Source organism: Salvelinus namaycush, chromosome 16, assembly GCF_016432855.1.
Source record: "Salvelinus namaycush isolate Seneca chromosome 16, SaNama_1.0, whole genome shotgun sequence".
Classification (NCBI taxonomy): Eukaryota; Metazoa; Chordata; class Actinopteri; order Salmoniformes; family Salmonidae; genus Salvelinus; species Salvelinus namaycush.
The window spans coordinates 25,433,929-25,458,605 of record NC_052322.1 but is presented as its reverse complement, the minus strand read 5'-3'; the positions used below and the strand labels follow the sequence as shown (position 1 = coordinate 25,458,605).

The 24,677-nt window shown below is 41.7% G+C and overlaps 1 protein-coding gene across 3 annotated transcripts in view; it reads left to right on the top strand.

Moving 5' to 3' along the window:
- Nucleotides 1-7,253: 7,253 nt before the first annotated feature.
- Nucleotides 7,254-24,677, top strand: part of LOC120061218 (E3 ubiquitin-protein ligase MIB2-like) — a 69,706-nt gene continuing 52,282 nt past the window's right edge. For 2 of the 3 annotated variants that reach the window (XM_039010864.1, XM_039010863.1), the window contains exons 1-2: nucleotides 15,033-15,176; nucleotides 23,967-24,347. In XM_039010864.1, coding sequence (XP_038866792.1) covers nucleotides 15,110-15,176; nucleotides 23,967-24,347 — 448 coding nt within the window. In that variant the 5' untranslated portion in view covers nucleotides 15,033-15,109. Of the gene's footprint in view, nucleotides 7,349-15,032; nucleotides 15,177-23,966; nucleotides 24,348-24,677 lie in introns of those variants that run through there. The other variant, XM_039010865.1, reaches the window with a different exon arrangement.

Below are 24,677 nucleotides of genomic sequence, written 5' to 3'. Positions count from 1 at the left end.
GGAGGTTGTTTACCGGGTGCAGCTTCCTCCCAGGGGGAGAAAGGTGGCACTGCACCGGGACAGGTTAGCCCCATACAGAGGGGCCTCTTCTCCCCAAACCCCAGGAACCCCCACAATTCCCCTCTCTGGCAATGCCATTCTCCAGGCACCCACCCCCAGGTGCCGCAGACAAGGCTCCAGACAGCCCACTCCCCCTGTCTCCCCCCCTGTGTCACCGCGTGGTTCCCCAGAGCCACGGACTGTATTACCCGTTCCCGCTTCCTTGTCCCCCATATCCCTGCCTTCATCCCCTGGTTCCCAGAGGGGCACTCTGCGACCATCACGGCCACGCAGGCAAAGGAGACCTCCGGGTCGCTTCAGAGACTTTGTTTGTTCCCTCGGGGACGAGGGACTTTGTGGTGGGGGGGCTGTGTAGCGACCCGCACAGACAGCTGTGTGTTATGTGTTAGGCTAGTAGGTGGTTGTGTTCGCGGGGTCCGACATGTCAGTCAACCTGCTATCTGCCAATCACGGGAATGCCTGGAATGTTCTGATGCCGGGCATCCTGGCGGTTGGCGGAGTGGCGTGGAGGGGGGTTGGGCAGGGGGATGGAGCATTGGAAGTTAAGACCAGGTTTTGCCTTTGTTCTCTCTCTTACGTCTGGGCTTCACAAGAGAAGGTCACGATTGGCTTGTGGGTTATCTTTCATTTATTTGGCGTGGGCTACGGCCAAACAGTAGCCTGTGTAAAGTTGGTTTAATAAACCGTCCATTCGTAAACTCAATCCTCTGTCTGGACAGTTGTTCTTTTATGATCTAGTCAGGTCATTACAGTATCAAAAGTTAAAGTATAAATCATTTCAAATTCCTTATATTAAGCAAACCAGATGGCACCATTTTTATTTACGGTTAGCCAGGGGCACGCTCCAACACTCAGACAACATTTACAAATGAAGCATGTGTTTGAGTCTGCCAGATCAGAGGCAGTAGGGATGACCAGGGATGTTCTCTTGATGTGTGTGAATTGGACCATTTTCCTGTTCTGCTAAGCATTCGAAATGTAACAAATACTTTTGGGTGTGAGGGAACATTTTTGGAGTAAAAAGTACATTACTTTCTTTAGAAATATAGTGGAGTAAAAGCTGTCAAATCTAAATAGTAAAGTACAGATACCCCCAAAAACGACTTAAGTACTTTACACCACTGTGTATGAGAGTGATTGAGGTACCATTTCTCCTCAATCTCCCATACACAACAATTCATACTGTGTAAGGACTGCCTTTCAAAGACTTTTCACACTTCCTTGAGCCCGCCCCAGCCCATTCACTTTCCTCTCAAAAGCAGCTCCCAATGTTCCCTAAACAATACGCTAGCCGGTCCCATTCGGTTGATACTTTTTCCACCAAAGGCGTGTTGCCCTACATCCCTTCCACAAAGTGTAAAATGCTAACACCACAACCATGTATTTTCCAGGAGATGTGCAGTACCAGGAAATATTCTGCAAGAGGACCAAACAGTTGGTGGTTAAGAAGCCCTACACCACTTTCGGCAGAGCCTTATCCAGCTGGCCATTCACCGCAGACAGGACAAGCCCATCGCCATAGCACAAAGAGTCTCCGCTTCCCCAGTGCACCATGCCAAACACAATTGACAGTGTACCGAAGCCAGATAAAGGACTATGGCTGCATTTACACAGGCAGCCCAATTCTGATATTTTTTCACTAATGGGTCTTTTGATCAATCAGCTCTGTTGTGAAAAAATATCAGAATTGGGCTGTCTGAGTAAACGCAGACAGTGTGGCTCAGCATAAGATCATGTAGAACACACTGGAGGATACTGAGGGGAGAAGGGCTCATAATAATGGCCAGGACGGAGCAAATGGAATGGTATCAAACACATTGAAACTATGTGTTTGATGTATTTGATATTGTTCCACTCTTGCCATTACCACGAGCCCGTCATCCCCAATTAAGGTCCCTCCAACCCTGTTTCTGGAGAACTACCCTTTATGCTCCTACCCTAGTTGTAACTAACCTAGTTCAGTTTATCAACCAGCTAATTATTAGAATCAGGTGTGCTAGGTTAGGGTTGGAGTGAACCTACAGGATGGTAGCTCTCCAGGAACAGGGTTGGAGAGCCCTGATTTAGAACCACCATCAAATAAATATAGATATTTTATATTAGTCTTTTAAATTTGTCTGCCCTTATGAATTCACAGAAGACATTTATATTAAAACTGTACAGGGCTCTATAGCTTTAAACAGATGCTAGACATTCAGATATCCTCTGTAGACTCTACAGATGGGACTTATTCACCATAGTAACCTCCTTAACCAAGCCTCAGAGTGTCAGGGACTGACTGGGCCAACCCAACAGCAGGTCCCTCACAATGAGGGGTGGGCTTCAGCTTAGCACACAATTCCAAAACCACATGAGTGGGCTTGGGCTATATGGAGATTAGCATAAGTGCTATGTACTGGTTGTGCATCCCACCTAAACTTATCTGTAATTACTGTATTGGGCTGTAGTTCTGCTCTTGTTTTTAGTGTATTTTTTAAATACTATGCATTTTTGGTGTCCTGTTGTGTATATATAAAATATGCTATAAAGCAATGATGCCAAAGCTGCGCAAATATTTGGAACTCATTGTACAAGATGAGATGTTATATTTTACATAATTTATTTAAAAATATATATGCATAATAATATGTGCAGTAAAGTGGGAAAGCATGGATGAGAATAAAGACTCAGAAGTTGTGGCACCTCTTTGGGGACCATGGCCACAAGCAACACATACTCCCTCTGTTGGACTCCTATGATAAAGCACTTGCATCACTCAGTTACTGTTGCTGAAAAAACATTGAACATCATTGCATTGTTCGTAATAACGTTGAAAACGACTAATTCTCTCAGTTGTAAAGTACCTGTAGATTAACTATAGACAGACCGAATCAACAAAGTGGTAATGAATAGTATAGTGATCTGGATGCACCTTTTTTAAATAAACAGATTTGGTGTAACATGACAATGGAATGGAGTACAACTTCTATCGAGTCATTTGATGACACAAAAAACGAATGATTTTTTAAATATCCAGTACACATGGTCTGTTTTTCTGCCACCATCAGAGAGCGCTATTTCCACTTTAACCTCAACTAGCCTGGACCGCCACTCTGTTCGCAATTTGATGTGTTTATTTTGTTAGTTGTGAGGACGACGCTTCAATGACACTTTTGTTTTGAAGAGAAAAGTTAAGCGAAAGGTTGATGCAGCGTTTAGCTAGCTACCTACCGAGGTTGACTAGCTAGGTGACTTGCTTAGTTGCTGCCTCAAGCTTCCCTTAATCACACCGACAGAGTCATTGAGTTTTGTTTGGTACACCAGAAGTATACTGAACAAAAATCAAAACGCATCATGCAACAATTTCAAAGTTTTTACTGAGTTACAGATCTTATAAGGAAAGCAGTCAATTTAAATAAATAAATTGGGCCTTAATCTATGGATTTCACATGACTCGGCAGGGGTGCAGCTATGAATGGTCCTTGGAGGGCACACATCCAGTAAAAATTTTGGATTACATAATGAATAGTGCTGAACAATTAGTTATTTTTGAGGTCGTTTATGTTCAATTATTAAAATAATCACTGTTTTCAATTTCGATAATTTTGTAGACAGTAAATGCACTATGCATTATGTGGGTTGAATGCTATAACAAAATAAAACAAAAGCAGTGACTACCCATTACTGCTTATCACTTATTAACCATAATTTATTCACATGAAATTTGTTTTATTTGATACATTAATTTTTTCATTCCAAGTCATCTCATCTCTATAGAGCTGCTGCCTATGCTGTCTGACAAATTCACTATTTTAGTAGTTCTTCAAAGTAAAAAAGGCATGCTTTTATATGACTGATGAATGCCAAAGTATCAAACACTTAGATAATGTATTTTCAGGTAATTATACCAGTGGTGTAAAGTACTTAAGTAAAAAGTACTACTCAAGTATTTTTTGGGGGGGTATCTGTACTTTACTATTTATATTTTTGACAGCTTTTACTCCACTACATTCCTACAGTGCCTTGCAAAGGTATTCACCCCCTTGGCGTTTTTCCTATTTTGTTGCATTACAACCTGTAATTTAAATGGATTTTGGATTTTGTGTAATGGACATACACAAAATACACCAAACTGGTGAAGTGAAATAAAACAAATGTCTTGTTTCAAAAAATTATAAAAGAAAAAGTGGTGCGTGCACATGTATTCACCCCCTTTGCTATGAAGCCCCTAAATAAGATCTGGTGCAACCAATTACCTTCAGAAGTCACATAATTAGTTAAATAAAGTCCACCTGTGTGCAATCTAAGTGTCACATGATCTGTCACATGATCTCAGTAAAAATAAACCTGTTCTGAAAAGCCCCAGAGTCTGCAACACCACTAAGCAAGGGGGACCATGAAGACCAAGGAGCTCTCAAAACAGGTCAGGGATAAAGTTGTGGAGAAGTACAGATCAGGGTTGGGTTATAAAAAAATATCTGAAACGTTGAACATCCCACTGAGCACCATTAAATCCATTATTAAAGAATGGAAATGATATGGCACCACAACAAACCTGCCAAAAGAGGGCCGCCCACCAAAACTCACTGTCCAGGCAAGGAGGGCATTAATCAGAGAAGCAACAAAGATAACCCTGAAGGAGTTGCAAAGCTCCATTGCTGAGATTGGAGTATCTGTCCATAGGACCACTTTAAGCCGTACACTTTACGGAAGAGTGGCCAGAAAAAAAAGCCATTGCTTAAAGAAAAAAATAAGCAAATACGTTTAGTGTTCTCCAAAGGGTGGGAGACTCCCCAAACATATGAAAGAAGGTACTCTGGTCAGATGAGACTAAAATTTAGTTTTTTGGCCATCAAGGAAAACGCTATGTCTGGGGCAAACCCAACACCTCTCATCACCCCGAGCCTACCATTGCCATGCTTCACTGTGGAGGAGGCAGCATCATGCTGTGGGGGTGTTTTTCATCGGCAGGGACTGGGAAACTGGTCAGAATTGAAGGAATGATGGATGGCGCTAAATACAGAGAAATTCTTGAGGGAAAGCTATGTACGTCTTCCAGAGACTTGAGACTGGGACGGAGGTTCACCTTCCAGCAGGACAATGACCCTAAGCATACTGCTAAAGCAACACTCAAGCGGTTTAAGGGGAAACAGTTTAAAAGTCTTGGAATGGCCTAGTCAAAGTCCAGACCCCAATCCAATTGAGAATCTGTGGTATGACTTAAAGATTGCTGTACACCAGCGGAACCCATCCAACTTGAAGGAGCTGGAGCAGTTTTGCCTTGAAGAATGGGCAAAATCCAAGTGGCTAGATGTGCCCAGCTTATAGAGCCATACCCCAAGAGACTTGCAGGTGTAGTTGCTGCAAAAGGTGCCTCTACAAAGTATTGACTTTGGGGGGGTGAATAGTTATGCACGCTCAAGTTTTCTGTTTTTTTTGTCTTATTTCTTGTTTGTTTCACAATGAAAAATATTTTGCATCTTCAAAGTGGTAGGCATGTTGTGTAAATCAACATACCTCCCCAAAAAATCTATTTTAATTCCAGGTTGTAAGGCAACAAAATAGGAAAAATACCAAGGGGGTGAATACTTTTGCAAGCCACTGTAAATAAAATAATATACTTTTTACTCCATACATTTTCCCTGACACCCAAAAGTACTCGTTACATTTCGAATGCTTAGCAGGACAGGAAAATGGTCCAATTCACACATCAAGAGAACCTCCCTGGTCATCCCTACTGCCTCTTATCTGGCAGACTCACTAAACACAAATGCTTCATTTGTAAATTATCACGCTTACGCTTTCTCTCTTCTCTGTCTGCTCCACACAGACCTGACAGTAAGTGAGCACGCAATGGATTTTGGCCATTGTAGTGGATTACCACGTTTTCTGTGCTAAACTATGTAGAATATTGGTCTGTTTGAAACTTCACCTCCCTACTACATCGCACGGTTTGGGGTTGATCTGATTTATCTTTACAGAAACTGAGCATCAAGCTCACAGAAAAAAACCTACGAAATGGAATTCAAATAATTTCACCAATGTAGGTCAATTAGTTATTTAAAACCCCAAAAATAACAGACATTTCGGTTAATCATTCAGCACTAATGTTGAAAAAATTTGACTGCAGAATTTATTACCCAGCATTGAATCAATGATGCTGTCGGTCTGATCAAGGAGTCAATCTGCTAGTTACGTTACTGGATAGGTGACAAACTATGTCCTCTGAGCAGGCTATTGTTATTTAATGTTTACAGGAAACATAAATACATGTAATACATTTTATGCAGGGGTTAGCAACCCAGCTATTTCTGTGCATGAGAAAACAAGAAGTGACGCACTGTATTTCCTTTACAATTCATTTTACGGGCACAGATAGAACAATAAGCCAGATGTTTCACCGGATGTGTAAATCTGAAGCATCCAGTTGGCTTTTTCACCCACCACCAAATATGGTGATGAGAGGAAGCCCAGTGGCTGGCGGTGGGAGAAGATGGAGCACAAATATAGAAAACCCGGTGCCAAGTGACAATTGAAAATATTTTGTTTTCCACTGAGACAGCTTTTAAACAAATTAAAACAGAACTGAAAAGGAGAAGAACAATCTAAACGAAACGTGTCCATATTTAGTCCATTGAATATTTAAATAAATATATTTTTAAAGAAAAAAAAATCATAAATGCAACAAAACAAGAGAATGCAAACACATGTATGTATCTCTTGAAAGCGAAAAGTATCAGTGAGCTCTGGTTTTAAAGCTTTAAAGTTGATCATGTTTTAAAAAACATTTAAAAGGAGACGATTTTGGCCGATGTTCTGCTTATTTTCTCATCTATGAAACATTTGGTCTCAGTACAGTTTTCTGTTCCCCAAACTACACTCTGTTACGGACAGTGGACTACGTTTAGTAGACATTACCCTTTGCCAAAGTTTTTTAAATTGCTTGTTTTAGAAGGAGTTCAAGGGCAAATTGAGTTAATGCACATGCCCACTTCAGAGTTCCCTAACCAAAATATGCAAATAGATGCAAGAACGCGCCAATAGGATCACGCTAGCTAGTGCCTGGCTCGGCCCACCTCCTTGCTTGTTCTGCCCACTATGGTTCATTTGTCCCCATTGGAAACGACAGGCTGTGGGCTATCTTGGGTTAGTTATAAGAAATCTTTGGTATGGGCGTGTGGCTGACTGGCTAGGTTGCTACTTGCTAGTTAGCCAATCAACTTCCGTCCTGAGCACAGCAGACGTCAACCATGACCATAGACACCCATATGGAGTTACACGTTAACACCGATTAAATATTTGAAGTCGGGTAAGGAAAGCACGAGAAAACAATGTTTTCGAGCTAGTAGCTTAGCTAAAATGTTAGCTAGAAGTTTTTAGAGTTAGCTAGCTAAATGTGTGCTAGCTAGCTAACGTTAGCTTATCAGGACTACCAGCTGTACCAATGAATGTAGCTAACGTAATGCATATCAGGGGTGTAAATGATCCATTAAGGCGATTCTGTTGCAAAACGTTTCGTCTGTTCGTAAACGTTTTGCAACAGAAACCGTTTACTCCAAACGGAAAACGTTTCAATTGGATAAATGCAGGTAGGTCCCTCCCCGTTTCGTTCAGGTTGGTTCTGTTTGGATCTTAAACGGTAAACATTTTCACGACGTAATCAATAAACCTCAGTCCATGCATGGCAGCTGTTGTCGCCTAATGTCATTATGGCCATTGAAAAGGATAGAATTCCGGAAATTTTAAACAGCTATGTGGATTGCACTTGAATGTATATCCACTTACTTTCACACATTTAAAACCCACGTAGGTCTAACGTTACACCTATACCTCCTGAAATTCAGGAGTAGCCAAAGTGTTTACATTGTGTGTCAGTCAAGTAGTTTATGTTTATTTGGTGCCACATTCATTACATTTTTGTAGGCTGATTGGCTAAACTAGCAACATTAGACCTGCTGCCAAAGAATAGCCTCAAAGCCTCAATATGGTTGTATTGCATAAATGAAGTCGGCTACATAATAAGTAGGCCTATGCCTTTAGTTAGCCCAAAGCCTTTATCAGGAGTGGCAGGTAGCCTAATGGTTAGAGCTTTGGACAAGTAACCGAAAGGTTGGAAGATCGAATCCCTGAGCTGACAAGGTAAAAATCTGTCGTTCTTCCCCTGAACAAGGCAGTTAACCCACTGTTCCTAGGCCGCCATTGAAAATAAGAATTTGTTCTTAACTGACTTGCCTAGTCAAATAAAGGTTAAAAAAAATATACATGAAAATCTCTGTTTAGCCTAACATCGCACCATAAGGACAATTACCTTACACACTATGTTTGGTTTCAATAGCAGGTGTGAGCCTGCTTCTTCACTGGTATCAGAAGTGTGATAACTGTTAAAGATAAACTCCAGATTTTGATGATAACATTTCCTCATTGCTGCCCAATGCCCCTGATTTGCAATGACCCCTCTCTGGGGTGACCCATTGATTTGCATACTCCTCAGCCAGAATAAATATTTGCTCAGTCCACTGCAAAGATGCAGGTGTTACACCCCCCATTGCCACCACTGCTGAAAAAAATCATAGGGAAAAATGATGTCTAGTCTTGCTAAATGTATGTTTTATTGTGAAACTTTGCAAAAAATGTGATACAAATACAGATATTTGCACACTCCTCAGGCAGAAGAAATACTTGCTAAGTGCCGCTCGTCCATATATTTATATATTCTTAATTCCTTTACTTAGATTTGTGTTTTGGTATAATTTGTGAAATTGTTAGATATTACTTGTTAGATATTACTGCACTGTTAGAGCTAGAAACACAAGCATTTCGCTACATCCGCAATAACATCTGCTTAACACGTGTATGTGACCAATAAGATTTAATTTTGAGTAGACTATTCTAGCCTTGAGGTGTGGTGGTTCAGGTGCTGTTATTAGCACACATTCTCTCTAAACAGAGGTCTTAGAATCAATAGTTTTTGAGTGGTGTTTGACTGGACTGCGTTGCTGTTTCTGTCTAGTTTGTCACCATTGTTTGATATTAGCTTGGCTAATAGCTTGGCTATTTTGGGAAAATTAGGTGATCATTGTCTATCCTACCATACAGGATATGTGATCATTTGCTCTGTATTACTCAAAAATGAATCCTATGTGCCCCTATGCTTGAGCTATGCCTCATGGGTTTGTTTGAGTGTTCCTTCTTGTCTAGTATACATTTAAGCTGTTTTTTCATTTATTGACATTGATCAGACATCTCTGATTGTTGATTGTTGAAAAATCACAGGCATTATGCCTATCCAGTTTATGTGTATTGCCTAGATGCTGCTGCTGAATGTTGTCTGAAACTTGGAAGTGCAGAATATGACTTGTGGTCTTTCTATAAACTAGGGTACCAGTGAGGATTTCCTACACTGGACAACTTGTTACAGCTGCTGATATGTCATTTATAATAATCAGATTTTTTTCTCTCATGTCATTACATTAAAAGCTATATTCAATCAAATTCACCAGTTGATTTAAAACCTATGTTTAACCCTTTCTCATGGTTGGTGTCTTGACGGATTTGTCCAAAATCGTGTGACATTAAACATTACTTTTCTGTCCTAGCATTTATGACAGTGTAAGTTGTCGTTATAACATATATTAAGCATTAATCAGTTAAATTAGACACTGAACTTTAACACTAAGAATCCTGGCTCTAGAGATTGGACAGTTTTTTTGTATAGAGATCTCAGAAATGAAGTGTAACTACATTTCGTGTCTCCTTATGTGATGGGGTGAAAACAGTTTTCATGGGCACACAAATCCCCCAAAATGCACACTACCAGTCAAAAGTTTGGACACACCTACTCATTCAATGGTTTTTCTTTATTTTTACTATTTTTTACATTGTATAATAATAGTGAAGACATCAACACTATGAAATAACACATATGGAATCATGTACAGTTGAAGTTGGAAGTTTATATACACCTTAACCAAATACATTTAAACTCAGTTTTTCACAATTCCTGACATTTAATCCTAGTAAAAATTCCCTGTCTTATGTCAGTTAGGATCACAACTTTTTTTTAAGAATGTGAAATATCAGAATAATAGTAGAGAGAATGATTTATTTCAGCTTTTATTTCTTTCATCACATTCCCAGTGGGTCAGAAGTTTACATACGCTCAATTAGTATTTGGTAGCATTGCCTTTCAATTGTTTAACTTGGGTCAAACATTTCAGGTAGCCTTCCATAAGCTTCACACAATAAGTTGGGTGAAATTTGGCCCATTCCTTCTGACAGCTGGTGTAACTTAGTCAGGTTTGTAGGCCTCCTTGCTCGCCTACGCTTTTTCAGTTCTGCCCACACATTTTCTATAGGATGAGGTCAGTGCTTTGTGATGACCACTCCAATACCTTGACTTTGTTGTCCTTAAGCCATTTTGCCACAACTTTGGAAGCATGCTTGGGGTCATTGTCCATTTGGAAGACCCATTTGTGACCAAGCTTTAACTTCCTGACTGATGTCTTGAGATGTTACTTCAATATATCCACATAATTTTCCCTTCTCATGATGCCATCTATTTTATGAAGTGCACCAGTCCCTCCTGCAGCAAAGCACCCCGACAACATGATGCTGCCACCCCCGTGCTTCACGGTTGGGATGGTGTTCTTCGGCTTGCAAGCTTCCCCCTTTTTCCTCTAAACATAACGATGGTCATTATGGCCAAACAGTTCTATTTTTGTTTCATCAGACCAGAGGACATTTCTCCAAAAAGTACGATCTTTGTCCCCATGTCCAGTTGCACACCGTAGTCTGGCTTTTTTATGGCGGTTTTGGAGCAGTGGCTTCTTTCTTGCTGAGCGGCCTTTCAGGTTATGTCGATATAGGACTCATTTTTACTGTGGATATAGATACTTTTGTACCGGTTTCCTCCAGCATCTTCACAATGTCCTTTGGTGCTGTTCTGGGATTGATTTGCACTTTTCACACCAAAGTACGTTAATCTCTAGGAGACAGAACGCGTCTCCTTCCTGAGCGGTATGACAGCTGCGTGGTCCCATGGTGTTTATATTTGCGTACTATTGTTTGTTCAGATGAACGTGGTACCTTCAGGCATTTGGAAATTGCTCCCAAGGATGACTTGTGGAGGTCTACAATTGTTTTTCTGAAGTCTTGGCTGATTTCTTTTGATTTTCCCATGATGTCAAGCAAAGAGGCGCTGAGTTTGAAGGTAGGCCTTGAAATACATCCACAGGTACACGTCCAATTGACTCAGGCTAATTGACATAATTTATCAGAAGCTTCTTAAAGCCATGACAATATTTTCTGGAATTTTACAAGCTGTTAGGCACAGTCAACTTAGTGTATGTGAACTTCTGACCCACTGGAATTGTTATGCAGTGAAATTATCTGTCTGTAAGCAATTGTTGGAAAAATGACTTGTGTCATGCACAAAGTAGGTGTCCTAACCGACTTGCCAAAACTATAGTTTGTTAACAGGAAATTTGTGGAGTGGTTGAAAAACGAGTTTTAATGACTCCAACCTAAGTGTATGTATACTTACGACTTCAACTGTACATTCATGCATACATACATACATACATACATACATACATACATACATACATACATACATACATACATACAGTGCCTTCAGAAACTATTCATACCCCTTTGACTTGTTCCACATTTTGATGTTACAGCCTGAATTCAAAATGAATGAAAAAATATATATATCTCACCAATCTCCACACAATACCCAATAATGACAAAGTGAAAACAGGTTTTTAGAAATGTTTGCAAATGTATTCCAAATGAAATATATATATCTCGTTTACATAACTATTAACACCATTTAGTCAATATTTTGTAGAATCACCTTTGGCAGTTATTGCAGCTGTGTGTCTTTCTGGGTAAGTCTCTAAGAGTTTTCCACACCTGGATTGTGCAACATTTTGCCCATTATTCTTGAAAAAATTATTCAAGTTCTGTCAAATGATCCCTTATTGATGTCACTTGTTAAATCCACTTCAATCAGTGTAGATTAAGGGGAGGGAACCGGTTAAAGAAGTATTTTTAAGCCTGGGGACAATTTAGACATGGATTGTGTATATGTGCCATTCAGAGGGTGACTGGGCAAGACAAAAGATCTCAGTGCCTTTGATCGGGGTATGGTAGTAGGTGGCAGGCGCACCGGTTTGAGTGTGCCAAGAACTGCAACATTGCTGGGTTTTTCACACTCAGTAGTTTCCCGTGTGTATCAAGAATAGTCCACCACCGAAAGGACATCCAGCCAACTTGAAAAAATCTGCGGGAAGCATTGGCGTCAATATGGGCCAGCATCCCTGTGGAACACTTTCAACACCTTATAGAGTTGAGGCTGTTCTGAGGGGAAATGTATATTTTGATCTCTTTTTTGTTTTCTGTGTGAAAAACACAGAATTCTGCATTAACGAGACCCCTGGGGTGTGTCTGTTTGAAGGGACCAGTATCGGGAGGTATCCGGCTAGTAACAGTGACTAAGGTTCAGGGCAGGGCACTGGGCGGAGGCCGGCTAGTGGTGACAATTTAACAATCTGATGGAGATAAACAGCTTCAATCAGTCTCTCGGTCCCAGCTTTGAAGCACCTTTACTGTCTCCTTCTAGATGGTAGCGGGGTGGCTGGGGTCCTTGATTATCTTCTTTGCCTTCATGTGACACAGGAGACTGTTTTAAGTTCTGGAGGGCAGGCAGTGTGCCCTCATGCATTCAGCTGACCGTACCACCCTCTGGAGAGCCCTGCGGTGTGCGGAAGGTTCAATTGCCATACCAAGCGGTGATACAGCCAGACAGGATGCTCTCAATGGTGCATCTGTAGAAGTTTGTGATGGTCTTAGGGGCCAAGCCAAATTTCTTCAGTCTCCTGAATTTGAAGAGGCACTGTTGCGCCTTCTTCACCGCACTGTCTGTGTGAAGGGACCATTTCAGGTCGTCAGTGATGTGCACGCTGAGGAACTTGAAGCTTTTGACCCTCTCCACTGCGGCCCCGTCGATCTCAATCTGCTGTGTGGCGCACCACAACCCCCCGTTCCTCCTTTTCATTGGCTAGTTGGCAGTAGGAATGTCAGCTGCATATTAGGTAGCTTGTTCATGAGCCAGTGACTGTTAGTAGAATGGCTGGCTGCAAAATGCACTGTCCTGTCCGGTCCATGCCCATTACTGTATTACTGTGCTGTTCAAGGCTGTGAGAACACACACTATCCCCATTTCTCTTCCACTTCCCTTGCTATACCTCAACACACACGCACACACACAAACACACTCAGGTCTACACACAGTCCGTGATTGAAAATTGGAACCAATGCCAGGTGCTCATTCTTCAAGTCCCCATCCATCCTGCCCCTTTTCTAACACAGAAAAGCGCAGCCTTTCTCCAAACACACTTCCCCTCCCTTCCCCCTGCTCTCGCTGCCCCTCCCCCTCATCTCGGTTCTCTGGTCGTCTGTTCACTGGCAGCAGAAAGAGCGAGAGAGGTGTCCCTGGGTATGGAAAGGAAGCTGTGCAGCGCAGTGTGTAAAATACGCACACAGGCATAGTGTGTTGATGAGGGAGACAACGCATACCCGTGTGTGTCACCGGTGTTCGACAGTAACAACGGATTTAGCAGCTGAAGAGAATCCCATCCGCCTGTGTGTGAGAGTGGGTGTGTACGTGTGCATGCATGCACGCCAACCCGAATGGCCTGCCTGGGCAGCCAATTTCCTCACTGCCCTCCTCCTCTGATAATCCCTGCTGACACTCCACACAAAGGACTGAACGCTGGCCGCATCCTCCAGAAAGACCCTCTTCACTCTGCTTCTCTGCCTGTCTCGTTCCGATTACCCACACCCAGGCTGGCTACAGGGAGGATGCTGCTGCCGTAACGCTGTATGCCTGCTGCTACATCACCTCTTGTTACTTGGCTGCTACCTCCTCCTTCACCTTCTCCTCTGCTGGTCCATTCTGCTGGTCCAGTCCCCCTCCACCACAGCACAGCGCTCTAGCCCCAGGATCCTCCCCCCTCTCAATTCCTCTCACTGGAGGTGTTCCTAGGCTGCTGGTGGAACCGCTGCATGGTCTCTTTCTTCTCACCATCTTGCGCTGATCTGAGGAGGCCTCCTCTCCTCCTCCCCCGTTTTTTTTTTGTCTATCGCTGACTGTGCCGCACGCGTCTATTCCAACAGGTAAACCTACGAACCGCGCCACAAATTTGTAGCCGTGACACAATATTTCACAAAATTGGCGCTAGTTTCAGGGCGATATGAGAATGATATTTGGAAATTCTGACAGTAATATTGTGCCTTATCACATTTCTGGTAATGCAGTGCATGTATTGCTTTTAATGTTGCTATAGCTATTTAATTGTTTCGGTTTGAAGGATCACTCAAATTAGGGGAGTGTCTTTTGAAAACATAGCTGTATCCTGGAAACGTTTGTGTATTTTTTACTCTGAAATGGAGCATGGTGACCATCTTATTTGATTTTCTTTCTTTATTGATAAATTGGACAGGACTGTCTGTCTCTTTTCCAGTAGGGCACAATGAAAGGTGAACCAGTGAAATATTTTAATATTATATATTATCAATAATAATATTTTATTGATTGAGATAGCAAATCTCTGAAAACTGTTTAGAAATTTTGAGTTAGACAAATTTCTCACGTGAAAGGTATGCTATTTGATCATACATGTGCCCAGCTATGAGAATAATTTTACACGTGTAATTTAATTCCCTCAAAATGTGGGTTGATCTAAGGGCCTACTCTAAATATTCAAAGCTATCATCAGTAGGCCTACTTCTGTAACTCATCAGTGATATGAATGCAGTTAGTGATACAGGACTACCACGGGGCTATTGCTACAACCCTTTGACAGACTTTCTTTACCTTGTTTTTTGTCACAGATAGTGAGTCCAGCATGTTCCGTTCCAAAAACAAAGAGCAAACTTCACCCCAAAGCAAATACTGTAGGACAGAAACTGCTTGAACGTGTTTATTCCTCTGATAGCAGGATGACTGGTCCATAGTGCTAAGACAGTCACATTGACAAGGCAGTGACACAGCACAAAGCTGCTCATGGTGTCCTGCGACTCTGGAATAGAGCTCTTTGAGATGTTCAGGAGTGTGATGAAGATCATGGGGAGTGAGTTTACTTCTCTCTTTTTACCAACTAGTGGATATACTGACTCAATGTTGCATTATTTGGAGCTTATATAATACAGAAATAGAATACTCAGTAGGATTGGGTACTGTTCAGGCTTCTGTTCAGATATTGTGTTTAGGATTGTTATGTGGTTTGTGATAATGGTTCAGAGGCTCTGGGATGCGACAATTGCTTCTTTCTCAGTCACAGGGTGTCCAGTGAGAGTACATAGAGTTTTTGCCACATTCTGGCAATTTTCAATATGACTTAGGTCTAATTACACACCAAATTGTAAAAAAAAATATATATATTTATAATATATATATATGAGGAACACTGCTTTACTCCAGTTGGAATATACTGATACAATGTAAACAGTCAATAATTACATTGTACAGCAAGCTACATCAAATCAAAACCAGGGAAGTCACGAGCCTGAAATGGAAAACGGCAAATTAAGTTGGTCCAGTGTTTTAGCCAGGGTGAGCTAGGTGATGCAATCTTGCCAGATGGGTTGTTTATCCAGTATCCATATTAATTTTCAGAAAACCCTGCGGCACCAGATGTTTCTGACATGCGTCAGTTCCATCAAGATTCCACCAAGTACCTAGCCTAATTCTAGCAATACACACAGCCTATATACAAAGGCCTACCTACTTCAAAAATGTGTGTATGCCTAGCCCTAGCATAGGCCTATATGATTAAATCAATTATTATCCAGATAGAATGTAAATAAACCACATTATTACAGCGGTCTAGATGTAGATGGGCATCAGATGTTAGTGTGATAGAATATGATAACATGGCCGTGTGGGCACTCAATCCTACCTTTACCAGTGCTTCACATTATCACACTGTTGAAATTTAGTCAAGTCAATCAAATGTTCACAGTAAGGTATTGGACAGATATAGCATTTTTCTTCCGATATTTGTTGTTATAGACGGGCAAAGAATCAGAAAAATGTAATTTAGGCTTGGGTAACTTTTTGAATATTTCGCTATTGATAAATCTGTGTCAACTTGCATTCAGCCCATGCACCTTGCCTCATATATAATGCTTAGAATTGTGGGGAAGGGCCACTCTCTTTCAAATTAGTGATTTCATTAGTAATGTTTATGATTAATCCACCTATACAGGGTTGGAGACTAGGGTAGGCTATGTGTCTTGTGCACTGTTATCAGAAAATGCCCTTTAATTTACACTCTTATTATGCACCTAGAGAGTATTACCTTGGAGGTATGCTATTTCTGTCTCTGTCCGAGCGTCTGTGTGTACGCGTGTGTCTGTGTGTGTGTTGGTGACGTCAGCTTCACAAGGCCAACATCCCGGAGACGCCTCTTCACGTTTGATGTTGAGACTGGTGTTTTGCGGGTACTATTTAATGAAGCTGCCAGTTGAGAACTTGTGAGGCGTCTGTTTCTCAAACTAGACACTCTAATGTACTTGTCCTCTTGCTCATTTATGCACCGGGGCCTCTCACATTTCTATTCTGGTTAGACACCGTTTGTGCTCTTCTGTGAAGGGAGTAGTACACAGCGTTGTACGAGATCTTCAGTTTCTTGGCAATTTCTCGCATGGAATAGCCTTCATTTCTCAGAACAAGAATAGACTGACAAGTTTCAGAAGAAAGTTCTTTGTTTCTGGCCATTTTGAGCCTGTAATCGAACCCACAAATGCTGATGCTCCAGATACTCAACTAGTCTAAAGAAGGCCAGTTTTATTTCTTCTTTAATCAGAACAACAGTTTTCAGCTGTGCTAACATAATTGCAAAAGGGTTTTCTAATGATCAATTAGCCTTTTAAAGTGATCAACTTGGATTAGCTAACACAACATGCCATTGGAACACAGGAGTGATGGTTGCTGATAATGGGCCTCTGTACGCCTATGTAGATATTCCATAAAAAATCTGCCATTTCCAGCTACAATAGTCATTTACAACATTAACAATGTCTACACTGTATTTCTGATCAATTTGATGTTATTTTAATGGACAAAAAAATTACTTTTCTTTCAAAAACGAGGACATTTGTAAGTGACCCCAAATTTTGAACGGTAGTGTATATTTCTTATTACCGCAACACAATCTGTAATTTCTCGTTGCTTATTTGAGCTGTTCTTGCCATAATATGAACTTGGTCTTTTATCAAATAGCACTATCTTCTGTATACCACCCCTACCTTGTCACAACACAATTGATCGGCTCAAACGCATTATGAATGAAAGAAATTCCACAAATTAACTTTTAACAAGACACACCTGTTAATTGAAATCCATTACAGGTGACTACCTCATGAAGCTGGTTGAGAGAATGCCAAGATTGTGCAAAGCTGTCATCAAGGCAAAGGGTGGCTACTTCGAAGAATATAAAATATTTATATATATTTGTTTAACACTTTTTTTGGTTACTACTACATGTTATTTAATAGTTTTGATGTCTTCACTATTATTTTACAAGGTAGAAAATATTAAAAATAAAGAAAAACCCTTGATTGAGTAGGTGTGTCCAAACTTTTGACTGGTACTGTATGTGGGGTATGGACCAAAAACAGGTACACATGTCAAAATGAAGGATATCCTCCTTTTAGTGCTAAAACGCAAACTCCAGATTGTGGCTTTAAGTAAATTTAAAATGGGGTTTATACCCATATTTCCTGACAACCCCTACTTAATCAAATAACTGATGTTTCACAAAAAATATATACTATAGGTATAAGTAGTGGTCCTAGTAAATCATTCAAGTTACCAGCACAGCACACCCATTGACTATACATTAAAATTAGCTTATTATCCTTACTGAAATTAAGGTTCTCATTACCGAAATGGACCCCAAAAATGATGTGGTTGTGAAAAATGTGTGTTTCGGTAATGAAAGACCCTGAACTGCAAGTAATAGCAGACAGCCATTATGAGTCAGCAAACAATTGACCACATCAATAAACCCTATTCATCCTTCCATGTTGGTAAGGTAATGGTTCTCTAAGATTTCCCAATTTGAGCTTTTTAGTAATTTCGGTAATGAGAAGGTCAGGTGTCGTAAAGGGGGTGTTTAAGAATAAGATCCTCATTCTGAAGGCATATAAGTGAAGTAATTAAATTAACTTGTGCTCATCTAAGGACTACTCCTCTAGATGATGCATCATGGTTGAATAACAATATTTAGAAATAAAATATTGGCGTTTTTACAGCAACTTAAAGTGTTGCGGTAATGAGAAACATGGCCACAGATACAGTGTTTTTACGTAATAAATATTATAGTTTAATGTAGACTTCAAGTAGTATGATTTATGGACAAACTACAGCAACATATTTTGTTTTATTCAAATAATTTAGATTTTTCTAAAGTAACATTTTATAAGTGACCCAAGAATTTAAACTGCGCGCATTTCGGTAATGACAATTTTGGGGTGAAAATGTACAAAATTCTAGGGACTTCTTTTTAGACTGCCATAAACTAAGCATCTTAGTCTTCAGGATGATAGTTGATTGTGGCAGATGCATCATGGTTTTCTAACGATTTGTTACTGCCATGGATAAAACTGATTTCATGCGAATCACCCAACCACAGGCCCCTGTAGGGCCCACAAAATAATATGGACCTGTGTTGGTGTTGTTGGGTTTTGGCTTGCTTGCGCTCTTGCTGGCTTGTTTGCACTCTTGCTTGCTTGCTTGCTTGCTTACAGTAATTATAGTAGGGTACAATTTGGTGGCTGAGAATCCTTTTGAATAACCTGGTTGTCCTTTATGGCAGCCCTACTTCTTACTTCTTTTTCATGTTGATTTATTGATTAGGTCCTAAACATGGTCCACCCAGAAGTCTGCTGCACACCTTTGTGGGAAGATCCGTTTAGCATGCCACAAATGTAACCCATTGATTGTGAATATCGATTCCCAGTTTTTCTTCTTTGGTCCGATGTCAGCCAACTAGCCACTGTATCCTACTGGGTTGAGCTAAGCTCCCACTGTGGAACAGTGTTCTTTTAAAGCCAGGATAAGGGCTTGTTGTGTAGGTAGTCACCCCCAGACTCATCCATGCTGGGAGTGTACTTGGCACAGTCAGTCCTAGTCCAATTTTAATTCTGATTAGATATCAGTATACACTGGCAGGCTGGTGAAATCCCTGCCTGATCAAGATGCACAAGCATGGAGGGAGATTGGTAGGCAAATGTCTCCTTTCCCTAATCTCCATAGATCTCTCCATCCAAAGGGTGCATCTCAGTCATTCAATTATCCCAACCTTTTCGCTTCCAGGGACCAACAAATCACTGTCAATCTCTTTAGGACAACCAGTCAATTTTATCAGCGAATATAACAGATTAAAGGTTTTATTATTATTATAAACAATTTGCATTGTGAAAAGTAATGTAAAATTGCTTATAATTCTATTAGCCTAATACTCCCATGTCCCAACTGTGAGGCCTATTATTTTTGGACGAAACATATGTTAAAAACATTCGGACCACCTGCAGTAGAAAACAACTGGCCTAGACGATCTCTTTCTCCTAGTTTATTTTCCTGTATCAAGGGTGATCTGAAAGAACTGCTAGGATTTCTAACTTATTGCTTTCACATCACCGGTAGATCAGAGCAAAAGGAGAAGAGGAGCCAAGGACAGGAAGCTACTTTAGACTATCGATACTCACCCTGAGGCTCCCCTTTAACACAGTGTCAGATGACTGGCCAGAGCTATTAATCCAGTGAAGGCAGGCTAACTGTGATTTTAGGGCTGGAAAAAGAGAGTATGAGCAGCCTGCTTGTTCTCTCTCTGATTTCTCCCCCCCCCCCCCCCCCCCCCTCACTCCATATGTTTTCACGCTTAAGCAGATACATTTAATACACAAATGACACAGTAATCTCTGTAAACATACAAATATAATCTCAAACGTAGTATAATAATTTTGTTCGTCCTATTGCTGCTGGATTAAGATGGATTTAGGCCTATACTAAACCAAGTATCTGAATACTTATCATGTGATTAAGACTGAATAGGCACCAACAAAAAATGCATTTGGTCTACATTGTCAGTTGTATCACCCAGGGTGAATAAATGTTGTTTGTAAGCATAAAGCTTCATAGGTAGATAATAGTTACAGGTTCTCTCTGTTATTGGAACCAGTGAGTGTGAAATAGTCTTTCCAGTGAGAAGTGACAATTAAAGGGAGAGCTGTCAAAAGTTCAGAACTTCTGTAGATTAGGCTACATGCTTGGTTTTAACAAGGGAAAATGTCAAATTTGAGTGTTTCACTTTCCGATCCATTTGTGACTGTTTTTATTGGATTTGTCTCTGCTTTTTTCTTGTCCTCACACAAATGCACAAACAAAATTCTGTAGGCCGTTACGTAAAGGCTGCAAGCCCGCAGTACGCAGCCCAGGCAGGCAGATGAGGAGGATGCAGAGAGACAGGCTGATCTAGTGTGCTCCACAACTACAGGCGGCTGGACTGCCTGCCTCTATCTATGCAGTAGCTCCAACCTCGATTCCCCTGTGTACTGTAGACACAGACCGAAGCAGCATCCAGGAATGCCATCACCAACATGATCAACGTAAATCAACCAAAGCCAAGCATTTGTTGGCCGAGGGGCAACTGAGGTAGGGCTCCACCGCCTCAACAACGGTAGGGAAACTGGTTCAATACCATTGCTAAATAGCATTGTAAATTCATTGACCGTGGTTAACTCAGTGGTTTAAAAAAGGTGACTGTGCTTTAGCCTCTTGTTGTGGCTGTGTAGACAGACAGTGTTTCAACAACCGGTCAACTGAGACATTCCTCCTAGTGGTTAAGAGCATTGAGCCAGTAACCAAAAGGTCGCTGGTTTGAATCTCCAAGCCGGCAAGGTGGAAAAATCTGCCGTTCTGTCCTTTAGCAAGGCAGTTAACCCCCAACAACAACTGCTCCCCGGGTGCCGATGACGTCGATTAAGGCAGCCCCCCGGACCTCTCTAATTCAGAGGGGTTGAGTTAAAAGCGGAAGACACATTTTGGTTGAATCCATTCCGTTATGAATGGATTCACCTGACTACACTACATGACCAAAAGTATGTGGACGTGCTCGTCGAACATCTCTTTCCAAAATCATGGGCATTAATATAGACTTGATCCTCCCTTTGCTGCTATAACAGCCTCCACTCTTCTGGGAAGCCTTTCCACTAGATGTTGGAGCATTGCTTCGGGAACTTGCTTCCATTCAGCCACAAGAGCATTAGTGAGGTCGGGCACTGATGTTGTGCGATTAGGCCTGTCTCTCAGTCTGCGTTACAATTCATCCCAAAGATGTTCGAAGGGTTTAAGGTCAGGGCTCTGTGCAGGCCAGTAGAGTTCTTCCACACCAATCTCAACAAACCATTTCTGTATGGACCTCACTTTGTGCATGGGGGCATTGTCATGCAGAAACAGGAAAGGGCCTTGCCCAAACTGTTGCCACAAAGTTGGAAGCACAGAATCATCTAGAATGTCATTGTATTCTGTAGCGTTAAGATTCCCCTTCACTGGAACTAAGGGGCCTAGCCCGAACCATGAAAAACACCCCCAGACCACTATTCCTCCTCCACCAAACTTTACAGTTGGCACTATGCATTCGGGCAGGTAGTGTTCCCCTGGCATCTGCCAAACCCAGATTCGTCCATCGGACAGCCAGATGGTAAAGCGTGATTCATCACTCCAGAGAACACGTTTCCACTGCTCCGGAGTCCAATGGCGGTGAGCTTTACACCACTCCAGCTGACGCTTGGCATTGCACGCTGTGATCTTAGATGCTTGGCATTGCGCGTGGTGATCTTAGGCTTGTATGCGCCTGCTCGGCCATGGAAACCCATTTCATGAAGCTCCCGACGAACAGTTCTTGTGCTGACGTTGCTTCCAGAGGCAGTTTGGAACTCGGTAGTGAGTGTTGCAACTGAGGACAGACGTTTTTTACGCGCTTTAGCACTCTGTGGTCCCCTACTGTGAGATTGTGTGGCGTACCACTGCGTGGATGATCTGTTGTTGCTCCTTGATGTTGCCACTTCACAATAACAGCACTTACATTTGACTGGGGAAGCTCTAGCAGGTCAGAAATTTGATGAACTGACTTGTTGGAAAGGTGTCATTCTATGACGGTGCCACTTTGAAAGTCACTGAGCTCTTCAGTAAGTCCATTCTACTGACAATGTTTGTCTATGTAGATTGCATGGCTTTGTACTCAATTTTATACACCTGTCAGCAATGGGTGTGGCTGAAATAGCCGAAATCCACAAATTTGAAGGGGTGTCCACATTCTTTTGTATATATAGTTTAGATATCCCCTTTCCCTATGCAAGACTGGGCTAAAGTAGGCCATGTATGCAGTCTGACCGGCTGGCTGTCTGACTGGTGGGCTGTCTGATTGGCATACCTCTCTTATTTGTGAAGGTTCCTGCCATTCTGCCGACTCAGTCCTCCACATGAATAAGCACTTCCTTCCTGCGTTTTTGGGGTTACAGGTGGCTGCCGGGCGCTAATGCTACATGCCATAGTGTCATGATGAGGCCATGACTGTGTGGCAGACTGTGACTGCTGTGTCATGTTAGGGGTACAGAGGAAAGCAGTGAGCGTGTTAGGGGAGTCTAATGTCCAGCTGCTCCTCTCTGAGTCAGCCCATGTCACATAGCATGGGACTCAGTGAATGTTGAAGAAGGGACAGGATAAACTCACAGGGCTTCAGTACATTGGTTAATGAGACAAAAGGCATGCTGCTGCAGTGTCACTGACAGTATCTCTGGGAGTGGTGTAAAGCTCTCTGAGTATTGAGACCATAGAGATCCTGGCTATGTCATAAACAGTCAATGTCCCCGAATGTGGTGAAAATGGCAGCCATATTGGTCAGGGAGAAATCCAAACAAATTTAATTGGAATGAATGGCAGTAGAGGCATAATCCGGATTTTATTTACGCAGGAAAATTTAAGTAAGGCATGTGATCTATCAGAAAATGTGTAATAGAATTATTGTTACCCAATAATAAAGTCATATAATTATAAATACGGTTTATATGGGTTTTAAACAAATGTTCTGTGATATATATATATATATATATATATACAGTGGCAAGAAAAAGTATGTAAGCCCTTTGGAATTACCTGGATTTCTGCATAAATTTGTCATAAAATTTGATCTGATCTTCGTCTTAGTCACAACAATGTGTGTGGGGGGGCAATATGTGTTGGACTGCAGAGTGAAGGAAAAGCAGCCAACAAGTGCTCAGCATATGTGGGAACTCCCTCAAGACGGTTGGAAAAGCATTCCAGGTGAAGCTGGTTGAGAGAATGCCAAGCGTGTGCAAAGCTGTCTACTTTGAAGAATCTCATATCAAATATATTTTGATTTGTTTAACACATTTTTGGTTACTACATGATTCCATATGTGTTATTTCATAGTTTAGATGTCTTCACTACTATTCTACAATGTAGAAAATATCTTAGATATTGGTTTATGGTTTACCAATTCCCTGACAAACATGGCTGACATTTATCCCATCATAAGACGGTCCATGTCCATTCTAGTGTTCTAATTCCTAATTCTATGATTGAGACTATTGTTTTAGGGCTTAGGCTGACTTCTTTTTAAAAAATTGTCAAGATCATGAAATTGTTTACCAATGAAGAAGTGGCGGTGAATGGCTAATCTGAGCTAGCCTATTTACGGAAAAAGATGCTTGGCTGCAATAACTATTTCTCACAAAATGAAAACTAAATTGCCAGTTCTCATTCACATCTCTGCTAGTCGACGGCGCCCCAATTGATTAGACATATTTTTCTTTCTCTCTCCTTCTCCCGTCAGTCACCCCTGATTTGGTCCCGGAGCCCCTGGTGCTACCCGTGGTGCCCTCTGTGCGGGTCCGGCCTGCCCTTCACAGGCCCCAGAGGCGCAACAACAGCAGCAGCGGAAGCGACCTCACCAGGCCGCGGCCCTCGGGCCCAGCTGGCCCGAGAGGCAGCATGGAGGTGGGCATGCGCGTGGTGCGCGGCCTGGACTGGAAGTGGGGGAACCAGGACGACAGTGAGGGTCACGTGGGCACAGTGGTGGAGATCGGGCGGCAAGGCAGCACCACCACGCCTGATAAGACGGTGGTGGTGCAGTGGGACAGCGGCACGCGCACCAACTACCGCACAGGATACCAAGGCTCCTACGACCTGCTGCTCTACGACAATGCCCAGATCGGTGAGCATAACACCCCACCTCAGCTGTTTACACACATATAGGCTATGTACTTACATTGAACTCGGAAAGTATTCAGACCTCTTCACATTTTGTTACATTACAGCCTTACTCTAAAAATGATTAAATTGTTCATCAATCTACACACAATACCCCATAATGACAAAGTGAAAATGGGTTTTTAGAAATATTTGCAAATGTAATTAAAATAAAAAACATAAATACATTTACAAAAGTATTCAGACGCTTTGCTATGAGAATCGAAATTGAGCTCAGGTGCATCCTGTTTCCATTGATCATCCTTGATTGGAGTCCACCTGTGGTAAATTCAAT